Raw genomic sequence first — 27466 nt, 5'->3', positions numbered from 1 at the left:
GAACGTATGGTATGTAGCTGATGCATTAAAATTGCACTTTTGATCCATTGATTACTTGAAAACTGGAGATATTACTCACAAACTTAGTATGTTCACACTAAATTGGGTGGTGGTTCATTGTCATGTTATCGTGCTGCATTCAGGTGCCCATCAGAAGGGTATAGTTTTCTTTAGTCCATCATATGGTATATTATAAAAGAAAATAGCATTTTTATTATCTTTATTTTAAGTCCCTCCCCACTCAAACATGTGTTTTTCTTGTTTGAACATATATAATTCTGCACAGTGAAGCTCAAACATCAGAGTTAGACACTAGAAGTGAAATAGAAATCTCTGTGCCGTTTTTATTGTCTCGTGTTTTGTCATACATATCACTTCTGGTTCTGTCTTTCAGACTGTCGTTTTATCCTGGCTTTGAATAGCTTGTATTATGCTTTAACTCTTTCAACCACTTTGTTTTATGTTGTAATTTAATTACAAAATAAAAGTGGCTGTAATCCATTACAGTTAGTGAGAATAATGTGCAATTAAATAACAGTTACGTATGAATATGTTGATGATTACAAAGGGGTTACATCTAATATCAGACCGCTATAGATTTTGCTCAGGAGGAGGGTTTTTTCCCCCTCATTTTTTAATATTTAACATGTTACTGAATATATATATTGCTGTTTTTAATTCTTTGAAAACAATATATTTTTATATTTTTTAAATAAATCATGACGTGGGCTTATTTGGAGCACACATGGGCTTACATGGTGTCACAGTACCAATTAAGTCCATGTCAGACTTTCAACTTTTTCCATAAAATACCTTAATTTTATATTCCAAAATCTACATGAACTAATGAATACATTTTCAAATGAGGGATAAATATTGCTTTATAAAGAAATGAAAAACACCTGAATTTAGATTTTGGTGTGCTTAATGGGTACACTTAACCCAACAGCTGAAAACATTTGTTAGAAAATCTGAAAAATAATCAAATGTAATAAGTTCTATCTATCTATCTATCTATCTATCTATCTATCTATCTATCTATCTATCTATCTATCTATCTATCTATCTATCTATCTATCTATCTATCTATCTATCTATCTATCTATCTTGAAATTAACTAGTCTATCTATCTATCTATCTATCTATCTATCTATCTATCTATCTATCTATCTATCTATCTATCTATCTATCTATCTATCTATCTATCTATCTATCTATCTATCTATCTATCTATCTATCTATCTATCTATCTATCTATCTATCTATCTATCTATCTATCTATCTATCTATCTATCTATCTATCTATCTATCTTGAAATTAACTAGTTAGTTGAACGGTCGTTCTTGTTCTGCAATAATTCAAACAGTTTTGAAAGCAGCACTGTTGCGTTAAAGCACATCAGGAGATCAGAAGCTCCTCCTCTTCCTATTGTGGGAATCCCCAAACACCAACGTGCTAAAGCTTCCCCTCAAAATATTTTGGCTTTTCTGCTTTTCAGCTGGTCTCCCATACACTCATCATTCGTCATCTGTGTAGGACAAGCCATAGCGTGATAACAAGGTAAACTTAGCTGCATGGACACACACACGACTCGTTTTAATCAAAGTAAACCCCTAGAGCAACTTGATTTGTCCGATAAACAAAGTTTTACCGCAGTTTAAGCAGCTAACGAAATTAGCCAGATAAGCTAACGCAGGAATCTGACCACTAAACTGTTGTTTTTTTCCGCTAAAATGCTAACCAAAACCTTGCAGCGGAGTAGATTTTTCGTACGCATGTCATATCTATCACAACATGTGTGTGTTTATCCATCGAGTTATGTGTAGTTAAAAGCTAACTTCATTCAATTTTATTTGGGCCTAGTCGAGAGAGAGAAAATGGAGGCACAGCTAGCATGTTGAATGTCGTGTTTGTGTGTAGCTCAGATTTCCTTTTCAAGCAGTGTGTTTGAGGATTGTGGCAATCTTTTTTTATATAAATAATAAATAATAATAATAATGGCCTTTTAAAGTAGTGGTAGCTACGCGGCAGCTTGTAGGACTGAAGGCCTCTAAATCAACTCTGACCTGAGTTTCATTTTTAAGTCAAAACGTTTTGTTTCATGTTATTTATCACATTTAGTCTGAGTGTCACCCTTTTAATATTGTCCTTTTTTATTTTAGTTTGGCGTTTATTACTATTTTAGTGTTGCTGAAACGATTTTTTGAGAGATAAAATTAATCGTCAAAACTTCTAATAGTCGGTGTATCGTTTATTATATTTATCGTTTTTAAGCCATTTATTTATCAAAATGTTCCAGATCAACGAGCACCTGATTGAAAACACTGTCTCTGCAAGGGGGGGGGGGGGGGGATATGTTCACTGTCATGAAACTAAGGCTTTTGCTTCTGAAATGAGAAGTTTTGCTGCTTTTCTGTATTTTATTTGATTGTGATTTTGGGTTTTTTTAAACAGCTCCACATGTTAATCACTTGAAGGCATTTGCCCACATTTTATCAGCTGAACAACTACCCCACAAATGAAATATCAGGATTTCAAACTTTCACTTATGCAATCTAATTGTAAATGAATTATAGTTGAATGTTATAATTTTCATAGGACAATATGAGCTATTTCGAGATGTCAGCACTCTGGGCAAATGTGCTGTCACTGCATTTTTTTTTTTTTACATGTTATATACAAGTACGCAAAGATATTTAAAAGAAGCATTACTTGCAGCTCTGAAGTTAAGCTGCACGCATTAATGCTTGTGTGTTAAGATGCAGTTTGGTCAAGATGGTTTACACATCCCGTCGATCTAACTGGAGTTTTCACTTCCAATATAATCCCCGCAGCATTCCAGCATCTCAGCTCTTCCTCATTTTTTCTCAGGAGGGAAATCAATGATGGAGGAGCACAGCGTTGAAAATATGACACTGAGCCAGCCCATGCCACTGAGCCAGGACTCGTTTCAGCAGCTGTGGGAGAGTGTGTAAGTTGTGCTTTTAACAGGAGATAACTTTTAATAATTTTAGTTTGTGTAAGAACGAGTTAACGTGTCTTTGTATGTTGTTTTTGCAGGTGCGCTCCCTCCATCTCCACGATTCCAACGGGAAATGTGAATTATGCGTCCACTGATATGTTGGTAAGCATGACTTCATATACTGTGTGTTTGTCTCAATTGCTGCGTTCAAATGATTTTTTCTTTGATAATAGTTAATATTCATACGATAGATTTATATATGCAGGTAGACTGACTCTCTTTGCTCTCTTTTTACAGCTCTTGGACGAGCAAGAGCTTACCAACAGGTTCGATGAACATCTATTGTTTGAGTTGCCGTCAGACATGACCGCCAAAGATGGAGTCACTCCCCCAGGCCCCACCGTCCCGGTCACAACTGACTACCCGGGGGAGTATGGCTTCCAGCTCCGTTTTCAGAAGTCTGGCACCGCCAAGTCCGTCACGTCCACTGTAAGCCATCCCAGGTTTAACCTCTCAAAATGTAGAAATTCTATTTATTTATTTTTCACTGATTTTAAAAAAAAAAAAAAAAAAAAAAATAGAAGTATAAGTAAACGTACAAATGAATTATATATTTACCACATAACTTATCTGTTGTGATCAGTTTAAGATTAATTACTAGCAATCGCAGGAAAATAAATCTAGTACTTACTGCTGATCATTTTAAAAGATCAGCAGGGTTTGCAGCAGACTGTCCTGCAACCTAACATGGCAAAATACAGAAATCTACTCTCTGAGCCTGCTGGACTGAGAAAAAAGCTATTTCAACAGCTGCTCAGTATCCATATGCCATTCACTGTTCAGCTCCGCCACTGTAATGTACATTTTATATGCAGAAACGGACTGGATTGTTGTAATTCATAAAATTAAATGCAACAGAAATACACAGAATATTCAAATTGGAGGTTTTTATTTTTTTACTATGTAGTAAACCCACTCACTGGACTCTAAAGGTTTTATCGCCCACAAAAGTGTGTAAATGATTGAAAACTTTTTAAATAAAGTCAAATAAAACATCTTACCGTGCTGCGCGTTAAATCCATCCATTCTTTCGTATCTCTCATGGTGGCATTCAAGTGGAATCTTATTCATTGTGGCCATTTGCTAAATTTGAAGGTCCAGAGCCAGTCACTGCATTTCAAGAAACAATCGCATTCATGTATCTACGGTAACTCACCCAGCAGTGCGCTGCGGTTGGCCAGTTTAGCTTAGGTTAGGGTGGTCTGGTGTGAAACTCCCGCCCTCTGCGACTTGTGCTCCGGTCTGTGGGAGAGTTGCAGCCTGGTTGTAAAGCTCAGCTCTGACATGACGGGACATGTTCCTGCACAGTCTTCCTGGCAGCACCAAAAGGGTTAAAAAAAAATAGGTGGAAACTAGGTAAGAAATCATCATTTAATGTGATGAATCTGGTCCTACTGATGATTTTGAAGATTTAGTTTATTTCACTTCCAGTTTTTTTGGTTTTTCTGGAGAAGAAAGAGACTTAAAGACGGTTTTGAGTTTTACAACGATTTTCCTGACACTTCAGACCACTTCTTCACCTTTGTACACGCAGCTCTGTCGCCCCTCAAATGATCAGATACTAACTGTTATATTTCTGCCTGTGTTTCCTCTCAGTACTCAGAGCTTCTCAACAAGCTCTACTGCCAGCTGGCAAAAACCAGCCTTATCGAAGTGCTGGTGGGCAAGGAGCCTCCTCAGGGTGCTATCCTCAGGGCCACGGCGGTTTATAAGAAGACGGAGCACGTGGCCGAAGTGGTCCGCAGATGTCCCCACCACCAGAATGAAGACGGTAAGAAAGTTTGAGTCACTTTGTGTGCACGGTGGAAGAATGATTGTTTGAGAAGAAACTGATTGGCAGCATTACGTGATTTTTCTTTGTCTTTTCCATCTAGTCACGGACAACCGCAGCCATCTCATCAGGGTGGAGGGCAGCCAGAGGGCTCTGTATTTCGAAGATCCTCACACAAAGAGGCAGAGTGTGACCGTCCCCTATGAGCCTCCACAGGTACACACTCGCTCTGTCTGAAGAGACGAAGATTTCTACTCACATTTCTACTTTTTACAGCGCTGTTGTTTTTTACCTATTATCCACATGTCCTGTGGTGTGAGATCTTACAGCATTTTGTATGTGAGTACTTCAACCAATGACATCATGTTTTAGCTTAAAAATTCATACCATGAACATAAAGTGCACATCCACTCCAACGTCTGAGAAGCTCTTAAAAAATGAGCTTCATATTTGTCTCCAGGAGTCAAAGAGACAAAAAATGAAAAAAAGGACTATTTGTGATTTTCTGTAACATAACACAAAGCAAATTTGATTTTTTCAAGTTGGTCAGACTGCTTCTCAGTCCAGTTTGCTGTGAAGGAAAAATAATCACCCCTTTTTCTTTTTTCAGCTGGGCTCGGAGATGACAACAATCCTACTGAGCTTTATGTGTAACAGCTCATGCATGGGAGGCATGAACCGCAGGCCCATCCTCACCATCCTGACCCTTGAGACTCCAGAGTAAGTGCTGTGTTTTTCCTTTTAACTGATGTGATGGGGGTGGTGGAGGAAAGGGGACACAGAGTACTCTTGATTTAACTTCTAAAAGTGGTCTTAGGTTTATTTAATGGCTAAAGATTATTCAGATAAGACTTGCAGCTCGTATATTTGTGCTGCCCAGGAAAGCTCTCACTAATTTTCACCTTCTCTCTAGGGGGCTGGTTTTGGGGAGGAGGTGTTTTGAGGTACGTGTCTGCGCATGTCCAGGCAGGGACCGTAAAACTGAAGAGGAGAACAGCACCAAGATGCAGAGCGGCACCAAGCAAACCAAAAAACGAAGTATGTTTTCGATGCCTATTGAGTAGATTTCATTTTCTGTCTCCTCGTTCTGTTCCCAGTTAACCTCATTCTTGTTTCTGCAGAGAGCGCTCCGGCTCCTGACACTCACACTACTGTAAAGAAGTCCAAATCTGCCTCCAGTGCAGAGGAGGAGGACAAGGATGTGTTTGTTCTGCATGTAAGTAAAAACACACACCTATTATTATAAAGCAGGACGCTCTCAAAAGATTTACTGAGCTAAAATTCTTCCTTTTGATCTCACCTGCAGGTTCGTGGACGCGAGCGTTACGAATGGTTGAAGAAAATCAACGACGGTCTGGAGCTGCTCGACAAAGACAAGTAAGAACCTGAACAGCTTCTTACTTCACCAAATATTCAAGAACGTTTAAACACGGTCCACATTATAGTCTTTAGCTCGGCCATGTTGAGAATTTGGACCCACAGTCTCAGAATGATGTGACGTCAGACACAGCAGCAGCATGTTAGTCTGAATTTCACTGCTGTGTCTTGTAGAAATCCTCTGCCACTAGAGGTCACTGTGTGTGTTTAAAAGTTAAACCTGCTGCACACACAGACCAACAGGGACTATTTTAACATTACCGAGAGGATAAATTATTGATTGTTAATCCAGTTTAGTTTCTCATGGACTGCTGCTAATCTCATATAGAGAAAAAGTTGCCTTAAAAATACAAATCCCTCCTCTCAGTCTCTTACAGGACAATAAAGGTTCATGTGAGCACTGTTTCTTAATGTAAGTGCTGCTTTAATTTAAAGGCGTGAAACAAATGAGTCACATCTCCCTTTTTTTTTTTTTTTTAATGTCTCCACAGCAAGAACAAGAGCAGCACGTCCACGAAACACGAGGTCCCTCTGCCCTCCACCGGAAAGAGACTCCTGCAAAGAGGAGAGAGGAGTGACAGCGACTGAAAAACTTGCTTTCTCTATCATAAGAGAAAACGACGGAAGATGATTCCAAAAATGTTTCACTTACTCCACTGCCTACCTGGTTTTTAAAGGGCCAGTGTGTATGATTTAAGGGGATCTATTGGCAGAAATGGATTATAAGACTCATAAGTATTTTTTCGTTTGTGTGTAATCACCTGAAACTAAGATTGGCTCTCCTTTCGTTACTTTATAATGAGCCCTTTATATCTACATGGGGGTCCTCCTTCACTTGAGTCCGCCATGTTTCTGCAGTTGCCCAGGGCGGACATATCAAACGCTGGCTCTGAAGAGGTCCATTTCGCATTTTTTTTGGCGAGTTATGTGAAAGTTTCTCCTGCTCGCGTGGAAGAGAGGAGAGAGAGACAGACAGAGAGAGACAGAGAGAGACAGAGAGAGAGAGAGAGAGAGAGAGAGAGAGAGAGGGGGGAGGTTTGGATTGTAGTCTACAACCTCACCTCACTGTGACCAGTTCTGTTTCCTCCTCAGTGCTCATAATGTGTTATAAAAAATATATATGTCACATATACTGCCAGTGCTCTAAATAATAATTATGGATTTGGGTTAAAACAAGGACCACACCTGTCACTGCCATTTATTGCAGGTTTGAATATGTTGTAGTATAGAAAATCACATGTAAGTGGGGCTGTTTTTTTATACTAAAATATATATCATGAACAGCTGTAAAGTTTAGCCCTTTTTATTTTATTTTAAGGGAACCGTAAGTCATTAGCGTCACCTCCTCCATGGGAGTGATGCGTCTCGCAGGGAACATCTACTGTCAGTATTTTTGCTCAAATTAAAACTTTGGTAGCCGAGGGGCTGGCTGGATCACCCTAGAGGTTTATTCCCTATGCTTCTTTTCAGAGAGGGACACAATGTATTGGTTTTATCCGGCCTTTTAAAAAAAAGTTTACACTGTTTTTAATTAGTTTGCCCCTGTTTTGCTATGATGTAAAGAATTATTTTTGGCATCCAGCATTTCAGTTTGATTTGACCAGTTGTTTTATAGGACCACTTTTTTTCCCTGGCATTTCTTCCCTTATTTCTGTATCTAGATAGTTTATTTTGGGACGTTAGTTTTATAAAAGAGGTATTTCTATATTTTTCATTGTCTTTTTTTCATGTACGTTTTTTAAATACATTTTTTTGTTACTTAAAGTTGTAAGAAGAAAAAAAAATAAAAACTTTAAAGTGAAACTGTTCCCCTTGTGCTCTGTTATACAACAAATGCAAATGCTTTTTCCTTTTTTTTCTTTTTGTGTACATATTGCACCACCCGTCATTACAACAGTCCCCTTGTTTTCTGTGATTATGTTTCGAAGAAGGATGCAAAACCAGGAGTATCAACTGGTCATCTGACCTGAGTTGAATGGGGCCTTGTGTTGCCAGTCAAATGTGCTGTTTATTACCTGTTAATGGAACGAGGTGTGTTTTGTGTGTTATCTCATACTGGGCTATAATTTCCCTCCGTTAAGGGAAACAGGTCAGAGGATGCTTCTGTAGCCTGGGTGAGTAGTGAACACAATTTCACCTTCATCTACAGTACAAGTGTTAAGATATTTTTAAATTTTAAATATATATATTTCTTGTCAATATAGGAGCTGTGCACTGGTGAAATTTCATGTAGTTGCTCAGTGTGTAGGATCCACTGGAAACCAGCATGGGAAAGTTATCAGTCCAGGATAAAGTCGGTCTTATAGTGTGTTTGGGTGAGTTTTATTCACAGTGTTTGTCGTTATTCTGTATGCTGCACTTTTTATGGGCTGTAAATATTTTTTGTTTTTATGAATAATACATCTGCCAGTTAATTTTTCATTTGAATTAATAGTCATTTAGTGCAGAAAATGTCTCCAGGTGACAACTTCAGTCTACTTGATGAAGATTTGAGTGTAATAAATAATCTTACCAGCAAAAAGCAAGAAAGAATACAGGAGTTTTTACTTCTTTTTTTTTTATCATCCAAGTTTTCCTCTGATGCGTCTGTCACATATATTATTATACAGAGGTTAGGTCAATTGTTTTGTCCGACCAACAATCAGAAACACAAAAATATTTAATTTTCAAATGTGTTAAAACTGATAAAAGCAGCAAATCTTTGAATTTTAGAAGCTGAAACTTTTGCATGTTTTGCATTTTGGCTTGATGACTACGATCTGTTATTATTGTATATATTATGATTTTGCAAAATTTCAGAATTCATAGGCCCTTAAAAAATTAAAGGCTGGCAGTCCAGTATATTTTTTAATTATATACATATTCGCACAAAATTATTCTAGAAATGTAAACACTGGGGCTATCCCCTTCAGTGCAGACTAAGAAATGTCCATGCCTGAGCATGTGGGGTTTTATTACAGATCTTTTAAAAATCAAAAAAAAAATTTCATTGGAATTTATTTAAATTATGGTACAAGATAGTTAATTTGACGCTATGTCCAAAATTTTACTGCCATTTTTTGAAAGACTCAAATGAGTACTGTTGAAAATAGCAAATAATCTGTTTGTTGGTTAATGATAGAAATTTGTTGAGATACTGACAGAACATCATTTTCTAAGTTTTGGCATTTTCACAGATGATAACTCCTTTCTCCTGTCTGTATGTTTCCCTTCAGCTCTGATGTTGATGTACAGCAATGCAGAGCAACAGTACTTCACCCCAAACCAAACCAGCTCCTGGAATGAAGCCAGAAACCACTGCCAGGTAAAACACGGATGTCGGGTTTATTTGCAGGAAGAGGTTAAAACTTGAGGCCACAATGTTTGAAAACACTAGAAAAGTCAGCATTTTTAATCACTATGACGTATTTGTGTGTGGTGATGGGGGGCTGCAGTTAATCATATAGTACATTGAAAATTGATATTGTGTATGGAGGATCAAGGTCAGGGGGTTTAAAATGACAACGAGGGGGGGTTAGTAGGACTATTACTTGGCCGGGACTTCATTCAAAATATTCAAATTCTTTGAGCGTAATAAAAGTAAGAGATTAACTGTAACCCTTCACGTCCTTTCAGCAATGTTTCACAGAGCTGGTGACGTTGACCCATACAAACATCAGGGACATCATCCAGATGGTCTCCTCTGAAAGCTGGATTGGTCTGCGCAAGAACATCAACTCCTCTAGTATGGCCTGGTCCCAGTGGGCCAACGGGGATCCCCTCATCTTCCAGAACTGGTACCCTGGCTATCCAGACCTCAACCCCTCCCAGCCAGAAAAAGACTGCTGCGGCTCAACTTGCCCCTGCCCAGAAAAGACAACCTATAAAATGACCACAAGTACACCAGTGATGACCTACAACAACACCAGTTCTAACTATGCCATCAAAACCAACACTGATTCTACCTATGCCACCAACACCAAAACCAGTTCTCACTATGCCATCAAAACCAACACCGATTCTACCTATGCCACCAACCCCAACACAGATTCTACCTATGCCACCAACCCCAACACCGATTCTACCTATGCCACCAACCCCAACACCGATTCTACCTATGCCACCAACCCCAATACTGTCTCTGTGAAACAAGAATTTTGTGTGGCCACGCTCAGCTTCGGGGCTTGGATTAATACGGACTGCTCAAAGCCTCTGCGTTTTATTTGCTATGAAGGTAGGACTCAACCAAAATATTTGATACGTTTGCAATAGTCTCAGCACTGCACCCAAACAGCATCTTTAAAGTTAAATCTACTTTTATTTATATTAATTTTCCCCACTTGAATGTGTAAACAGTATTCTAAAATGGTGCTCATTAAATATTAATCCCATGGTACATCTATTTATCTTAGATTTATTAATATTATAAGTTATGTGTAATTTAAATTTAAAGGAAGTGACTCATTTTTGAGGGCAGCACTTTTTTATCAGTGTCTTTCTACTTCTGTTGATATCTGTGGTTCTAAGCCAAGTCACAATCTCATTTCTAAACACAGATGCTGTCATTGCCAATATCAACGTGACCGAAGTGACATCCAACAGCGTCAACTTCATATGGGCCCGCCCGCCTGGCAACATCAGCCATTACCGTATACATCTCCAAAGTGACACGCAGGAACGAACAGAAAACCACACTGATTTTGATGAATTGATGTTTGGCTTTGACAACTTGACAGATGGCACTCGCTACTTCGTCCAGGTGTTCCCTGTGAGGTGTGGGAGAGACCTCCAATCACAGAATGCCACCTTCTACACCCGTGAGTTCAGCAGCCGACAATTGTCTTACATTGTTCAGGCCACGTGACCGTTTTCCATCTTTTTTCTTCAAGAAAGTCTCAGATAAAATACATAATAAGATGCACTCATACCCCTGATTTCATCTTTTTTTCAGCGACCTTCAAAGTCATGAATCTTACCGCCATCAATGTGACAGACACCTCTGTCTATCTGAACTGGAGCGAACCAAATGGAAAGGTTGACTTCTATCGTATTAATTACAGAGATCAAGAGAGGGACAATTCCACAGTGGGCATACAGATCGATAACTTAATACCTGGACACAATTACACATTCACCGTCCGCTCAGGAGTCAGAGTTGGACTAGATGGAGCTACACTGAGCAAATCAACTCTCATCATCATACATACCAGTGAGTTATATCACATGAAACTTTACACAAATTAAATGGTTATAATGACTGACAGGGGAGATGTAGATAAGTAAGCTGCATGTTCGACTCGTGCACTTTTTCTCTACAGACTTTTTAACGTTATTTGTTTGTTTTTTACATTTTATTTGGTGAAATCTGAAATGCCTGTTTGTTCTCTTCTGTTTGTTCTCTTCTCTCAGAGCCTGGGAAAGTGACCAACCTGAAGGCGTATAACAACAACGTAACCTCACTGATGCTCAGCTGGGATAAACCTGCAGGAAATTACAGCAATTTCATTGTGACGGCTGTGAATGACTCGAATATTAAGTATGTATTTATATGTGGTCAAATTCTGGTATATTTATAGTGATAACGATATACCTGAGTATCTCGGACGGGGTTGATGTGGTCATTTTGATAGACTCACAAAGTGCCTTTTCCTTCCCTTGTAGAAGCCTTTTTCTTTCCTTCCTGACTTCAGAGGCCATTCCAATTTCGGTCTTATTTTATCATTTCTATCAGTGATAATAATAAAGTAACTCCTGAGATGTGACGATGTTGCTAAAAACAAAATACAGTAGGAAGAATCATGACAATCATGCTGGTTGTTTAACCTGAGTATCTAATCCACTTTACTTGGAGATAAAAATGAAAGAACCAATGATGTGTACAACCACGCTGGGTCAAAACTGATTCAGAGGTCAGATGGATGTATACAGCGCAGGGATTCAGTTATTATTTCACCTTTATTTTATCCTGAGAATAAGTCTGTCTAACTTGGAGTTCATTTAAAACCGGTATTTTCTACTCAGACTTAACTTGAGCGATGCTGCATTTTGACATCTCATGAACTTTATGAGTACAATGCTGTTATGACTGATACGAAATGATGACCCAAGTTGTAGGCTAATAAATGTTGTGATTAATCTTTTAATTTCTGAAAACGTGTCACTCTGGACATGCATAGTTGGCTTTCTCTGCAGCAGTTTGAGTCACTAACTGTTTCACTTCCTAACAGCATGTTCAATCAGACTGAAGACGGATCCCCTACTTCTGTATGGGGGCTGCAGGTAGGTGCCAAGATATTGCTCAGCGTGACGGCACTGGCCAATATAGGGGGATCCATACTGAAGGGAGAGGCAGTGTCGCTGGTCAGCTACACTAGTAAGTCTAGGCTATTGCTCTGGATGTTTACTGCTTATGCTGGTTGGGATGAAAAATCACTTTCAAAACACTTTCTCCTGCTGTGCTGAATATCAAAATCTGACTTTGTGACTCCCTCATAGTACCTGAACCGATTTCAAACCTGGTTTTGGAGGCGACACATGACAACATCAGTGCCAGGTGGGACCCTCCTGTCGGCAATTATACAGCTTTCAGAGTTGAGCTCAAGCTTTCTGAAAAAATAATAAAAACCGACAACGTAACAACACTTAAAACGTACTTTGACCAACTGAAGTCTGGAGCCAAGTACACAGTGATCGTCAAGAGCCTTAGTGGACCTCTCGTGAGCACACCAGTGCACAAATCTCAATTGACCCGTGAGTCACTTTAGTTATATTTCCCTCACTTGTGTGTTTATTGTGATCATTCTTAATATTTCCATCTTGATTGATTGGTGGCACCTGTGGGGTACTTTGTTATCATCAAGTGCAGTTTAATAGTACAGTAAGTGCTCCTTGACAAGCTACTTTGTCAGAAATACAATAAAAAAGCATCTGGTCTAATAAAGCGTAAAGTAATTACAGAAAAGATGCCACACATGAATAGTGCCAATAACAGGGATTGATTTCATGAAAATAGTACAGATTATAACTTTAACATCAGTTATTGTCATTAATTTCCCTCATTGAAAACATTTGTACAATGAAAATCCTTTACACTGCATAATAATATTATAAATCACTGCCTCATTTTCTCTCTCTTGCCTTTTTTTAGGGCCGGAGCCGCCTACAAACCTCAGTGTTAATAACAAAAATAAAACCTATATGTCCTTCAAGTGGAATTCCCCTGTCAACTCAGAAGCTGCCCATTACTTTGTCAGGGTCACCTCCATCTTCTGGGGCTGGGAGTTCAATACTACTGTTAACACAACCAGATGCGAAGTTGGTCCTTTATTTTCAGGGACCAAGTACTCTCTCCAAGTACAAACAAAGGCGGAAAATCTAAGCACTCCTGTGAATATCACACATACTACAGGTGAGACACTCTGACCTAAATCACGCTAGTGGCACCCCCCCCCCCCCCCCCCCCCCAAGAACTTGACTTAAGTTTCCAGACAGATTTAGTTTCAGTTTATAACAGTAAAAACAAACTGGTACAGTTGTTCTTGGAAAGCTTTAACATCTGAGGTTCGATTGCTGTTCAAAAGTGTTAAATTCACACACTGTATTGCTTGGAAATCAACCAAGAGGACGAACAAAAAGCAAACATGAGAAATGACTTATTGATAAGGTTGCAGTTTGGCACTGACTCTGAAATCTTGGTTGTTGAAGTTTTCAATTTTCAAGAGAGCACCTACTGGGAAAAATATTTGAACTGGAGCTAGCTTTTGAGTCTGACTCTGACGCAGATCTCTTCAAGTACAGACTCATATTTTTTAGGTCTGTGCTAAAACAGCAGTCAGGTTCCCACACGAACACTGAATGAGGGTTTCCTCGCTGTAATCATTCCTCCTGCTCATACTGGATATTATAAGATCTTCTTCGAATGTGCTCTCAATAGAAGTGATGAATGACAAATATATGTAAATGTATGTAAATGTGTATTTGAAGCATATGTGAGGCTTCAGCAGTCTGAGTTAGTCAAATAAAGTGAATATCTGCCACATTTACAGTCTTTATAGCAACACCTGTCAGCCAACACGTACACCATACTGACAAAAAGATGGAAATACGTGTTGAACCACACTTGTCCAGGACGAAACTGGCTCCAGGGATGAATCTGGTATCTTAAGCAGGTGTCAAATCTAAATTGCGTTAATACTGCACTGACATTAACTGGGATCAATGGCTACCTTGATGCTAAAAATCATTCTAAAACTATATGGTGTGTTTTGGAAAGTGTCCAGCTGTAGTCTAAAGTACACCTGTAGTTAATGAGTAACATGCAAATTCACTGGTGCTGTCTTTTCACAGAATTCTTTAGAAGTTTATATAGAGCTTGCACTATATATACATGTTTATCTAACTAGTAACTCTTTTTCATTTTTCCATTTGCAAATTTTACAGCATGTTTATACCTCGTTCTCCCTCTTCCTATTCACACATCTAACACTCTGTTTGTTCCCCAGAGGCTGACTTGCGTGTCTTGACCCTGTCGATGATGTGCTCTTCACAAGAACCTCTTTTCTGCGATGAGGAAAGCACAAGGAAAGGAGTATTTGATCAGGTATGTCAGTCACCATGTGGAGAATTGCATTTTTAACAGATATCCTCTATTGTCCATTAACAGATTCCTTCATTTGTGTGTTTGTGTGTATTTTGTTGCAGCTGAAATCACATTTCTATAAGGTGTTAAAGAATGACGTTGTCTGGAACCTGACGAGGATAACTGGAAACACGGGGTCATAAGAAACATAAGGTCAACATGTTGATGCTGAAAGCTTCTTGCACTGTTCTGCTGCTCAGAAAGTAGAATATTAAGCTGCTGCGTGTGTGATATTTAGTCAATAGGAATAACAGTTATCATTTTGTTTGGTGTGGTTTTGAATTTAGTTAAAATTAATAAGATATGCATTGACTGTGTTTCATTATCAAAAGTATAATCATAATCGTTTTTCTTAAGTACTGTACACAGTATATATATATATACTTTTACGTTCACTTTTACTTTATTACTTTTTTTTGCCTTGTTTTTTTGTGTATGGAAACCCATATTGGAGAGAAAACAAATTAAAATTAATGATAAAAGTAGAAAAGTCAAAATGAATATTACAATAGACATTTTGACTCCTTAAATCCAAATTATGCAACTAAATTTATAAGATAATAAATCATCAGCGTTTGTGTTGCCATCATGTCTGGCTTTGTTTTTGTTTTTTTTAACTTCCTGTCAGAAGTGGACTTCCATATATGCATCTGATCTGACTAAAGAAATTTAAAAAAAAAGATTTAAAAAGTCACATATTTTTTAAGGGATTGTTTCTTTGCTTGATATAATTTTGTCCCCCTGGTGATTTTAGATCACTTTGACCTTTATAAGTGGTTGAACATTCATTTTATATAATATACAATACTAATATACAAAAAACTTTGTTTATATATGCTTTACACAGACTCTCCTGCTTTTTCCAGGTAGTTTCTGTAAATGAGAAAATACTCATCACCTATATTTAAATAAACTTTTGCAGGTATCAATAAATGTAGATTTTGGCACTTTAAAAAAAATCACAAACAAACTTTATTACATCTCATAATAATGCAGATACATTTAAGGGGTGGTGAGATGATTAATGGGAGAGAAAAGAAGAAAAAACAAAGTTCTGATACAAAAATCTGTTTTCAGTTTTTTGACTTTTACTTTAATCTTTGATTATTGGTGAAATATTGTATCATTTGAACATTTAAAAAAAATAAACCATGTGAGAAGTTAAGAGGAAAAAAATCTCCATTTGCTGGAGCTGTTAACAACTCATAGACATCTGAAATGTGACCCCGACTACACACTGCTTTTTGTTTCATCATGGTTTCATCTTTAACAATGTGTTTTAAAAGCTTGTTATATTATCTATTTTGTCAAATCTTTATCTGTAAAGTAACTAAAGCTGTCAATAAATGAAGTAAAGTATAAAGTAGCATCAAATAGAAATACTCAAAGCAGAAATGCTTCACTGGAAGCAGTGGTGGTAAGAAAACTGTATTTACTCAAGTGCTGTACTTAAAACTATTTTACTTAACACTTGACACGTGTAACCACTCAATGTGCCATGATAAGAGGAAGTACAATATTACCACACATGTAAGCTACCAGTACTCTGCATACACGGTAAGCTTCCTCTTTTAGGTGCTTATACATCAGTGTCTATTTTTAGGCACCTGTTTTGAATAGAGTGGCTGCAATATGAGGAAGGGGTGGATTGGTCACATTTTGATCAACTACATGTGTGAAAATGTCATAATCATTCTTCAGAAACATTGTGAAACAATTGAAGTAAAAAGCAGAGAGTGTTGAGCAACAAGATGGAGTCGTCAGTAAGAAGTAATGAAGATGATACTGAGAAGGAAACACCTGGAGGTTAGTTTTAAACTGCATGTCATACACATACAGCTACTTTAAAAAAAGCTGCACTTTTGTGTGAATATTTTGAGGGTTTTAACACTGTGGTAATTTGCTGCTTCACTTTTGGTTTTAGGCTGTTTAGTGGACCATACAAGACATTTTGATTCCACAGGACTGATTGATTAATCAAGAAAACAATCTGTAGATTAATTGACAAAGAAAATAATTTAGTTGCAGCCATAGTCGTGTAATTCCCTTTAATTAAAGGTCAAAATTCATGTTGTGTCCAGCTCTAGTCTAGATTATCAGCAACAGCAGTATCAGCAAGAATAGCAACAGTAACATAAATCTGATAAAATGACCAAACAAGCTAAAAAGAACAGTTTCTACATGAAGAAGATGCCAATTTAAAAAAATCGTCACCAACCTTAAACCATCTGCTGTCTCTTTTAAAATGAGCAGTTATAAGCAGGACCAATTATTGATTATTACATGTGAGACAGGAAGTCTTAAAATTTAGATGATGAAATTTAAAGATGAAGCTTTAGAAAAATAGGAAACAGTGGTATTTTCTTAAGGAAGTAGGACTGTAATTCTGTAGTTCATAATCTTAAAATGTTCAGTCAAATTTGTCAGTACTGTCTTCACCACCTTAGATTCACCATCTGACCACACAGTGATAACGAACAAAGATACCGTTTTTCTGGTTTCAAGGTGAACGTTTATTTTCATCCTGCTCTGAAAAGGTGTTAGTTTCATTTTCAGGAGTCTTCAGACTTTAAAAGTTGATGTTGATGTATTTACTATATGAACGCAAACATATGAAACCACAAATTACATTCTCAGCGTTTTCGAGAATTACAATAACAAACCTGAAGTAAGACATTAAGCTTTATTTAATGTATCTGTAAATTATTGTGAAATATCAAATTCTTTCAGAGGCAGAATCAAAACTTATGCAAAAGCCAATATTTATAGGATATTATATCATGTGTGAGCATCCCCCCTTCTTTTTTTAAGCCATTACAGATGCAGCACCCTGTCGCACCTGTCGTCGGACAACTGGGGTGGCTGTTGTCATGGCAACAGTAATCCTGGTCATGGCACTTATTTTGTCTTTGGTGCTATTTGGTGAGTATAAATGTATACATATCACTTGATAGATAGATAGATAGATAGATAGATAGATAGATAGATAGATAGATAGATAGATAGATAGATAGATAGATAGATAGATAGATAGATAGATAGATAGATAGATAGATAGATAGATAGATAGATAGATAGATAGATAGATAGATAGATAGATAGATAGATAGATAGATAGATAGATAGATAGATAGATAGATCATAGCCCTAGTGAGGGATTATGGTGTTGAATGCTGAACTGAAACTTTTGAAAAATGAATTTACACACTGTAAAATGTCAGTGTATCCTCTAATGTTGTATAAATGTGAACAAGAAGAATATAAATCACATCTACTTTTAAAGGTGCAGTTTGTAGAATTCTGGCAGAACAAACTTGAATCATTTTTTTCATTACCTTAGAATGAGTCTTTTATATGTACATACGGAGCAGGTCCACTTCCACAAAGGCCGCCATGTTTCTACAGTAGCTCTAAAGTGAGACTTTCATGTGTTTTTTTGACGCAGCACCATCAAACATCATTTCCTGTGATAGTCAGACTTTTTCTAAATCTCAATAACTTAAAAAATCATCTTAAAAATGAACCGTCAGTCTGACTTTGTAAAAACCTTTGTAATAAAATGTCCATACCAGGCCGGTGGGCATCATCATCAGAAATGGATCAGACCTCCAAAACTGCACATCGGAGGCTGAGGGAGCGACTACAACAGTGCCAGAAAAAGCGAAGTGATCTGAACCTGATGCTCCACAATGTTACTCGAGGTGATCTACACGTTCTTCTCTCTCACACACATTTGCTTAATATCTTACCATCTCAAACTCAGTGGATTTTGTCAGAAAGACAGATTCCTCACCATAAAAATGCCTCACCATTCATTATTGTCTCACCAAAACCTGACTGTACAACCCTCCATCTGTTTAAAACAACAACATTTGTAGTAATAGCTCTCATCAGTGCTCCCACCCTGCTGTGTGTAGACTCCAGATGTAATGTGTGTCCCGACGGCTGGCTGTGGTGGAGGCATCACTGCTACTTCTTCTCAGTAGGACTTCAGGAAAATCGTCAGTGGAATGAGAGTGGCGAGTTTTGCCAGCAACACAACAGCAGCCTGGCTGTGATCAAAGACTCTGCAGAGATGGTAACACAGTGCACAGTGGGAGAAGATGTTCTTTTCTTAATGGTGACACCCTGTGGGAGGCAGTAGAGCCACTTGTAAATACCACCAGTCCAAGAGTAGATCAAGTGGAGCTCAAGTCAAGATCAAGAATCGATTAATCGATTGACAGTAAAATGAATTAGCAACTATTTTGATAATCAAATAATCATTTCAGTCATTTTTTAACTTCTCAATGCCTCCAAGTTTGAAGATCATTATGCTCTGTAGATTTCTCCCCGTAAGTCCAAGTGCAAGGCATCTTAAAAATGATCTGAAAGACTCACACTTGCAGTCAGATAGTCACAGCTCTCTATAAGCTGTCTGTGCTCCTCAATTAAAATCTTTCTTGTTTGATCTTGAATGTAACTTTGCATACAAGTTAATTGTATGGTTATTTCTGTGACCCAAAATCACAAACCTGCCTTACAATCTCTATGACATACGACATCCAGTATCCTTAAACCTTTTATTTTGATAAAAAAATAAATTCCACAAATTACCCTTTAACAAAAAAGGAATAAATCTGAGGAAGAGAAACTTCCAGGATGGAAAGACATGCAGTAGAAGTTGTATGTACAGAGCAGACAGAACTAATACATATTTAAATAATGTCCTTTAATGTCACTTTTGCCGTAGGAATTTATTACAGGAGTGCTGCAGAACTTCTCTCGGTTCCCCTTCCTGTGGGTGGGACTGACCGACTCCAAGCAGGAGGGTCAGTGGTTGTGGTCAGACGGGGCCGACCTCCATCACTACATGCCGTAGGTTCACATCCCAGTGGTGCATCGTTTAGTCTTTCAAAATGCGAGATTAGAAGTGTGGCACACCTGAGTATGAGGTGAAAACTGCACCAAAGAAGAAAAAATCCGAGGAGAATATTGTGCAGATCAACAAATACAGAAAGGCTCACAAAATAAATAAGTTAATATGAAAACATCATTCTGGTAACATGCACATGACCACATGTTACTACACAGCATTTTATTGAACAAATGATCAATAAATGCGAAAACGTATTCATGAATATATTATATTCTGTTTGTAAAATATAAAAAAAATATTCATGAAACCCAGTTTTTTTTAAAGTGATTTTATTTGTTGATCAAGTACATTAGCAGTGTTAAAGCATCCACTTCACAAAAACACCAAAAAAACAACAAATGACAATTTACAATTAAAAAGCAATATAACCAAAAAATAATTACATAAATAGAATGGAATAAAATATGAGAAAAGAGAATAAAAGTAGGATCATAATTTTTACCCTTTAATATATATTGTATATATACGTTTTTCCCAGTAATATACTGTACATATGAAGTGAGTCAAGTACATAATCACAGTTAATATGTTCAAACTTTAATCTTCAAGATTAAATGAACACACAACCCTCATAAAATTGAGTTTAATTTGCTTTTCATAGTTATAGCATTCATACACGGTCGCCCATAAAGTTGGAATAATTTAGTTTTCAGACACATTCCTTTCTTTATTTTCTATTTATACACATCAGTAATCACCTTTGACCAGGTGCAATGAGATTGATCAATACAATTTTGAGAATATATACACTTTATCTATCAAGAATAAATCACATTGTCACAGTCATTTCATGGAAAGAGGTAAAAAATATTTTATTCTAACTTCATGGGCTACCGTGTATATACACACATATACATATATACAGTGACATACACATACATACATGCAAATTTAATGTTTCTCATAAAGTATTAATATTTGATCCACTAATCACTATTTACTGTAAATATGTCAATACAGATCAGTTTTATTTGAATTTAGACGTTGAACTGTGTGTGTGTGTGTGTGTGTGTGTGTGTGTGTGTGTGTGTGTGTTCGTGTTTTGAAGGGTGACCATGGAGTGGGACGCTGATCACAGGGACTGTGCAGACCTGAGGGGAGGTGGGAGTCTCTTTGCTGCAGACTGTGAAGAGTACGGACCCTGGGCTTGTAAGAGGGAGTCCTGATGTAGACATAACTCATCGTCCTACTCCGCTCATGCTTAACAAGGTAAAATATCCAGAGTATATTATCACAAAGAGCTGAAAGATTAATATTTTTCACCCCACAAAAAAATCTGTTACATTGTTTTGCCCTCTAGCTACACTTTGTGATAAACAGTTATGTCTTTTCTTGCAAAGATTCAGGAAATGTATGTTCAAAGAGCGTTTTTGAAAAGCTTTAGTGTGAAATGTGTGAGTAAGAAGAAGTCAGAAAAGGTATCAAAGTCAGTATAATACATGTATAAAATATTTATTATGTGCATATCTGAAAGTGCTTTATAAAGTGCATGCATGTATGTGGATGTCGTATGTTCACATTTCATTAACATATAAGTTAAAATATTGTAGAAATCTAGTCGACATATTCAGTATGTTCACTTCATTTTTGGTGAGCCATTGAAGAAACTTAAAAGCTAGCTCATTCTTTTAAATCTACTTTTAAAATGAATACTTTTAGATTTACAGACTTATTGAAAGTTTGTTAATATTGTTCTAAAGAAATTCAGAAATATTTTTGAGAGCTATGATCGGATATGTGTTTTTGGATTAGTTTTCTATAAACAATATCAGCACTTTGATATAGTCCAGCCTTTATCTATGTCAATTTGTATGTGAAGATAAGATTTTAAATAGATTTTTAACAGTTTTGTTTAAAGCAACATTTAAGGACGGCAAATTATTCAAATATTAAATGCAGTTTTAATGTAACTGATGACACAACTTTACTTTTCAAAAATATCATCTTCCTGCAGATTTGTTTGTTTTTGTCTGTGTTTTTTGGTTAAAATAATTTTATCCTAAATTCCTAAATGGATATTGAATTCTATCAAGCCTCCAAATATGAGTGTCCATCACTCTCAGAGTACTGAGAGATTCTGTGGTGGGATGATTGTCATGATAGTGCGTCCGTCCAGTAGGGCAAACAGAGGGTACAGCTTCCCTTTGAAGGTTCCACTGAAGGTGTAAATGTGGGTCTTTGTTTCGACGTTGTAGAAGGAGATCTGGCCCTCTTCGTAGTCTATGTAGATCCCCATTCGTCTTGGTACCAGGCTGTCGGGCAGCTGTGTCTCCCCCTTGGTGCAGGCGTAGAAGTGGTTTGGGCTGCGCCACAGGGCCCAGTAACCCGTCTTTGGGGTCATGAGGAACCGGCCGTGCCGCTTGGATTCGGCGGTGGTCACTCCCACACGCCAGGAGCTACCGCGGGCAATGTCCACCTCCCAGTAGTGGCGGCCATTGCTGTAGCCCTTCCAGCCCAGCACACAGGGCCAGTTGTCAAAGCGCTGTGAGCTCTGAGGCAGGTCGGCCTGTGAATGGGCCTCTTGGACTTTACGCTGGTCCTCCGACAGCTGCAGCCAGGGGTGGTTAGTCTGGGAGTCGAGCATCACATCAGCTATCAGGAGAAAGAGAGACAATTGTTAGCATGTCATACTCCGATTGTGATTTTTGCTGTTCTTCTGCTGCTGTGTTAGACTAGATTAAGTGTTGGCTGATCTTACCTTCTGCGCTGCAAATCCAGCTCCAAACTGAAAACAGAGAAACAGACAATTTGTTATAGCTAAAGATGTTAAATGAGGGAAACATCAGAAATCTGAGTGTTCATAAGATTATTAACAAGTTAACACTTTTTCTGATTTTTCTCAAATCCTGGAAAGTTTTACCTCCTGAGGACCATAAAATATATATGCTATCTGTGAAAAGGGCTCACAAGTAGGCATCACCAGCCATTAAGAGTTGTAATTGTACTTCCTCCTCTGAGGAGAAGATTCAGAAGTCAAATTAAAATCATAAACAGATTTTAAAAAATGCACACCTGAGTTGGGGATGTATCTTGGAGTTCCTGCTATCCAGGTGCGTTGCTTTGCCAGTAACCACAGCTGTGGAATCTTCGCAAGAAAAGAAAGATAAAATTAACAAATGTGTTTCACAGGTGGAGCACTTTCATGATCTCCCTCATTTCCCCTTTTCTTATGACTAAGTTGTTTGCAGATACAACCATGACTCTGAACATTTTTGAACTGTGTGAACCAGGAAACACTTTCCCTCACTGTAAGCGCATGGGTTTTTTTATTAGGGCAATAATTCAGAACACAAGACTCATTGCGCCTTGAAAGCAAAAAAAGGAAGCAAGTTATTGTTACTGTATGAGTTTCAGGGAGTCACATGAGGTACTCATGCCCAAACTCAAACTGAAATAAATTCAAATGACCCTCAAACCACAAAATATTCTATACTACTACTCTACTATTCATGATAGTTTATCTACAGTCTTCCCTATCAGTTAGCAAAGATTATGAATGTTGTAGGTTATCAGTGCACTGGCAAGTTAGGGTCATAAACTGAATCACAGAGTCCATTTATGGATTCCTTGCATGCATTCAAGGAGCAGGGTTCACTCATATCACGGATTACATAAAGGCGTTTCATAACCTGGTCATGTCTGCGCTGCATGGCATCAAATGTTAACAACTGTATTTGTTTATTGAGTTAAATCAATTTCAGTTTTTTATGGCTTTTATTTTCAAGTTTGTATTTTCAAGTCTCTTCCTTGACATTGCGGTTTCTGTTTCATCCTGACCTGCTGAGGAGGTATTGGTATTTCTTTTTCTTTTTCTAAAGATAAGAATCACCTGAACTTGTAGTTTTGCTAAAAAAACATTTTCTTTTCTTCTTTTCTGTTGCTGTTTTAAAGAAACTGTAAAATATTAGTCTCTAGCACTCACTTGGCTGTCTTCCTTAAGAAGAGACCAGGTGATGAGCTCCAGCAGAGGCATCAGGTTGACAAGGCGTTTTTTCTTCAGGCCCAACAGACGCAACACTCTCCCCAGCTCGTGGCGCTGCACGCCACAGCTCTGCACGCACAAACGCACCGATAATTAAATACCTGTGATTTCCTCAGCACATGTCGGTTTACAGTTAACACTCAAATCTTTATACAAGCTTTGGACTCTCATTTTTAGTTTCAGGACTCCTCACCTCAGAGGCGGTTTGCAGCTCCTTTGCCCACTCCATGATCCTCATCTGTGCTTCCTCACTGGCATCTTTTTTATTTTCTTGGTTTTCAGTGTCTGATTTCCACGGGGTTTCTTTCACGAGCTAAAGAAACAAAATCTATAAGTAAGATATGATATATTTAAGGACATTACTCCTTGATGATGTATCCGTCGGTGTGAGCACTGACCTTGTCAACATGTTGGAGCTCACTGGCCCATTCCTGGATCAGTTTCCTGCTCTCTTCCAGACTGCGCTCAACACGCCGGTCTGAAGTCTCTGCATCCTTCTTACTGTCATCCTCTTCTGGATGACTTCCTCCCATCTACAAAACACAATCAAACCAACATAATGGTGTTTTACTATGACAGTATTATGAGTTGTAAGCCCAAAGCTCAAGTTTTCCAATGACATAAGTCAAAAGGGGCCGGGGTAAAGTCAATGCCCACTCTACATGTCACACAGAGGGTCACTGTAGCAGGACTGTAAAAGAGCCAATAAACACGCACTATCAGCACTTCCTCAACCAGTAGTCATTACTCTATATGACTCCCCTAGTGATGTTTATGTAATCACTGCCATCATGAAGTCTGATTCACGTGAACTTGAACGCCAAATAAGGTTTCATATCTGTGAGGGAAAGCATGAACTGAAACTGTGGGTGTTACAGTGAAACTTTGCACTTTTACACAATTTATCTACAGCTATGAACTTTAACCAGGTTGGCATATTTGACCATTTTGGGCAGCGATATCTTCTTTTGTCAGAATCAGGTAGGCAGGGCTGTCAGTTCAGGGTATTTCACACCAGTTTGAATGTCTTTTACAAGTAGTCTGAACTCTTTCTGTTTGTTCTGGTGCTCTCTGGTTGGTGGTATCGTTGCTGGTGTTTGTAGCTTCTCCCACCTAAACAGAGTGTATCTAGGATGTTGTGGCTATCTGTGTATGGCTGTTTGTTTCTGCACTGGTGGCTGAACTAAGCATCCATGGAGGGGAGCTGTGTTCCCACGATCCTGTCATCGGTTTAATGGTCCTCTGAAGGGAACTTCCTCTTCTTTAGTGTGGTGCTTCCATGCCGCACAGTGCTGCTGTGACTTCTTGATAGTGGCCAAGGTATTTACTGTCCAGCTCAGGTTGTTGGTGGCGTGCAGGCCCAGAAACTTGACACTGTCGACCCGTTCCACCTCAGTACCGTTAATCCACAGAAGTAGCAGAGGGAGAGTTTCCTTTCTTGAAATCCAGGATTAACTCCTTGGTCTTGTTAGCGTTAAAGGCAAGACTAACAAATTTTTGTCCCCATCAAACAAACAAATGAACAACTTTGCATGTTGGGGAGCACCATCTTGGCAAAACACCATATTGGTGAAGGAAATCAAGACTTTAAAACCCTCAAAAATCAGTGCACAAGCACTTCTACAGCCTGTTTGCCCTTTTCCCTCTGAATTTACACCATCAGACTGTTTTTAATGAGTAACATAACATTATTATGTGTCTGCTGAGCCACTGACTTAGGTTTTTTTCTTCTTCCCACCATGTCCTACCTTGCAAACTTGGTCGACTTGCTCCTTCCAGTGATGGATAAACTTCACACACTCCTGCAGGCTACGCAGATCTTTGAGGCTGTTCTGACGAGGATGTAGCGTCTGGAACATAACAAGTATTAAATATAAAGAGATGTTTACATGCCCAAATGTGAAATAAATCATATTCATGAGCCTTAATGCAAAAACAAAAACATAATTCATCGTCATCATACCTGCGAGACATTGGTGAGGCTGTTGGCAGATCTGCTGGGGACAGAGCTGTGGGCCTGGACATCTTCCTCGGGCAGGTTCCAGCGTACTGCCCCGATGGAGCTGCTCTGATTGTAGCTGCCATCGTCCAGCATTGATTTCACCTCTGCAGGGGGCACAGATGTCTTTTGAGTCACAGTCGAAATCACTTCTCATGAGTAATTTCTCACAATTGAGACTAAAGACAAAGATTTACTAAAGTGAAATTTGATCTTTAGCCTGTAATCAATGAGGAGAAAGGTTCCACACCAAATTGACTTTTTAAACTAGCCTTTCATTTTCATTAATTACTTCAAGGATCCAGCACCCAGTTTTGTGATATTATTATAAGATGAGCACATGGTATCTTATTTTTCATTTGCCTGTAAACCACAATCAATCAGCCATTATTAAGACGAGATATCAGCTTGGACTTAGTCTATGAATGAGGTATTTTTGAGTGTAAGCTCCGTGTTCTCACATTATCTCCTTTCACTTCATAAAGGTTAAGAAACAGGCAGAAAAGAGTCGATGGTAGCGATTGAATAAAAACTTAAAAACTTACTTTTGTTAGTTTTCAGGATACTCTTAATTTTTTTTTCCACAGTTTTTTTCATTTCCATGGTGGAGTCGTCGATCCTGTGGTGAGGAGAGCACATCAAAAAGATTAAATGTTTGACGACTTAACAGATTAGAAATATCAATTAGCTACAAACTATAAATCACTGGATTTTTTTGTTATTTTGGGTTAATATCATAATAACGGGTTAACATTAGCCACAGGTAGAAAAGGATTGTTCTGACAAAATCATCGACATTCTATTTATATTACTGTTGGGTTGTTCAGTCAAACCAAAATATGTTTATAAACTATTAATTTACTCTTTTTAAATGTATACATGTAATATTAATAATATATGTGTAGGCCTAGCCGTTGCAGGTTTCATATGCACATCGTTTTTTTCGTTCTCACAATAAATAGATCAAATAAAACACTATCACTGCATCAAAATATATGTATAAACAATATATAAATACAAAATATATATGACATTTTTAAATTACCCAAAATTGATATAAAAAGCAAATAAATAAATAAAACACTAACACTGTGTCAAAATTATGAATGAACATGAATAAATTAAAGATAAATAAAATTACATAAATATCAAAATATGCGCAATAGTATGTTACTTACAGATACAGCTGACATTCATTAAGTGGTACCTTCCGTCTGAGGAGGTGTTGGTGTTGCGTCTAGTGTATTTGTTCTATCTCTTCTTGGTCTTTGGACTTTCGTTGTGAGATAGCGTGCAGGGCTCTCTGGCAGCTTCCTGTAGCCTAAAGCTTATTTTTTTATTACAGTGATACGTGACTGGATATCACTAGGAGTGACGCAAATGCTCTGCTTTACTGTAATTGTAAAGTGTAATCTTGTCAGTTGCAGCTAAGATATAGTCAGCGATGTGAGGGTCTTTAGAAAAAGTAAATACTGATTTTATAAACATAATGGGTCAAAAATTAAAATAAGTGAAAAACACATTTGACAGCATTTTGCTTTAAAGTTCAGTTGGTCTAAATATATGTTATTGAGTGTAACGTTAAATTTATGATATTTAATACCAGTAACAATTCACTATCTTTGCCTTGACACACAATGTGAATGATTGGAGGTAACTGCTGTTTATTCTTATATAATTAGTCATACCTACTCCTAAGAAAACTGCCATAAAAAATGAATTTGGAGCATGTCCATTTTGAGCCTTTGAAGTATACTTTCAAATTGATATTGCACTGTAT

The 27466-nt window shown here is 37.8% G+C and overlaps 3 protein-coding genes across 4 annotated transcripts; 2 read left to right on the top strand and 1 right to left on the bottom strand.

Annotated features, from left to right (window-relative positions):
• The first annotated feature begins 1439 nt into the window (after positions 1-1439).
• On the top strand, positions 1440-7956 carry tp53 (tumor protein p53). 2 transcript variants are annotated; one of them, XM_062444530.1, is made up of 11 exons: positions 1440-1560; positions 2872-2971; positions 3061-3124; positions 3260-3451; positions 4619-4793; positions 4897-5009; positions 5404-5513; positions 5707-5831; positions 5915-6009; positions 6100-6170; positions 6662-7956. In XM_062444530.1, exons 2-11 carry the CDS (start codon positions 2883-2885, stop codon positions 6756-6758), a joined length of 1131 nt encoding a protein of 376 aa, XP_062300514.1. In that variant the 5' UTR covers positions 1440-1560; positions 2872-2882; the 3' UTR covers positions 6759-7956. The 2 variants fall into 2 exon arrangements, with proteins under 2 accessions (XP_062300514.1, XP_062300515.1); XM_062444531.1 differs by having other exon boundaries at positions 1450-1560; positions 2835-2971.
• An 8559-nt stretch (positions 7957-16515) lies between these two features.
• LOC134005544 (natural killer cells antigen CD94-like) lies at positions 16516-25542 on the top strand. Its single transcript, XM_062444469.1, has 7 exons — positions 16516-16593; positions 17599-17709; positions 18360-18488; positions 18705-18865; positions 19520-19644; positions 20754-20914; positions 25467-25542. The coding sequence occupies exons 1-6, from the start codon at positions 16539-16541 to the stop codon at positions 20869-20871; spliced, it is 699 nt and encodes a 232-aa protein (XP_062300453.1). The 5' UTR covers positions 16516-16538; the 3' UTR covers positions 20872-20914; positions 25467-25542.
• On the bottom strand, positions 21765-26484 carry si:dkey-219e21.2 (butyrophilin subfamily 1 member A1). The gene is made up of 10 exons (XM_062444468.1): positions 26471-26484; positions 26232-26305; positions 25660-25793; positions 25436-25537; positions 24086-24220; positions 23881-24000; positions 23622-23756; positions 22718-22790; positions 22404-22430; positions 21765-22297 (listed from the first exon to the last, which is right to left on the bottom strand). The coding sequence occupies exons 1-10, from the start codon at positions 26482-26484 to the stop codon at positions 21765-21767; spliced, it is 1347 nt and encodes a 448-aa protein (XP_062300452.1).
• Between the last annotated feature and the right edge of the window lie 982 nt (positions 26485-27466).

Source organism: Scomber scombrus, chromosome 23 (genome assembly GCF_963691925.1).
Source record: "Scomber scombrus chromosome 23, fScoSco1.1, whole genome shotgun sequence".
Lineage (NCBI taxonomy): Eukaryota > Metazoa > Chordata > Actinopteri > Scombriformes > Scombridae > Scomber > Scomber scombrus.
This window is presented reverse-complemented; position numbering and strand designations above follow the sequence as displayed.

Bases quoted from the DNA above. Each gene is read 5' to 3' on its own strand.
- tp53 (XM_062444530.1), top strand. From the start codon at position 2,883: ATGATGGAGGAGCACAGCGTTGAAAATATGACACTGAGCCAGCCCATG. The intron at 5,514-5,706 runs GTAAGTGCTGTG...CCTTCTCTCTAG, and splicing joins CTGACCCTTGAGACTCCAGA to GGGGCTGGTTTTGGGGAGGA. The intron at 5,832-5,914 runs GTATGTTTTCGA...TTGTTTCTGCAG, and splicing joins CAAGCAAACCAAAAAACGAA to AGAGCGCTCCGGCTCCTGAC.
- LOC134005544 (XM_062444469.1), top strand. From the start codon at position 16,539: ATGGAGTCGTCAGTAAGAAGTAATGAAGATGATACTGAGAAGGAAACA. The intron at 17,710-18,359 runs GTGAGTATAAAT...TGTCCATACCAG, and splicing joins TTTGTCTTTGGTGCTATTTG to GCCGGTGGGCATCATCATCA. The intron at 18,489-18,704 runs GTGATCTACACG...TGCTGTGTGTAG, and splicing joins GCTCCACAATGTTACTCGAG to ACTCCAGATGTAATGTGTGT.
- si:dkey-219e21.2 (XM_062444468.1), bottom strand. The intron at 24,221-25,435 runs GTAGGACATGGT...TGTGTTTTGTAG, and splicing joins AAGTCGACCAAGTTTGCAAG to ATGGGAGGAAGTCATCCAGA. The intron at 24,001-24,085 runs GTCAGTGCTCAC...TTGTTTCTTTAG, and splicing joins AGCTCCAACATGTTGACAAG to CTCGTGAAAGAAACCCCGTG.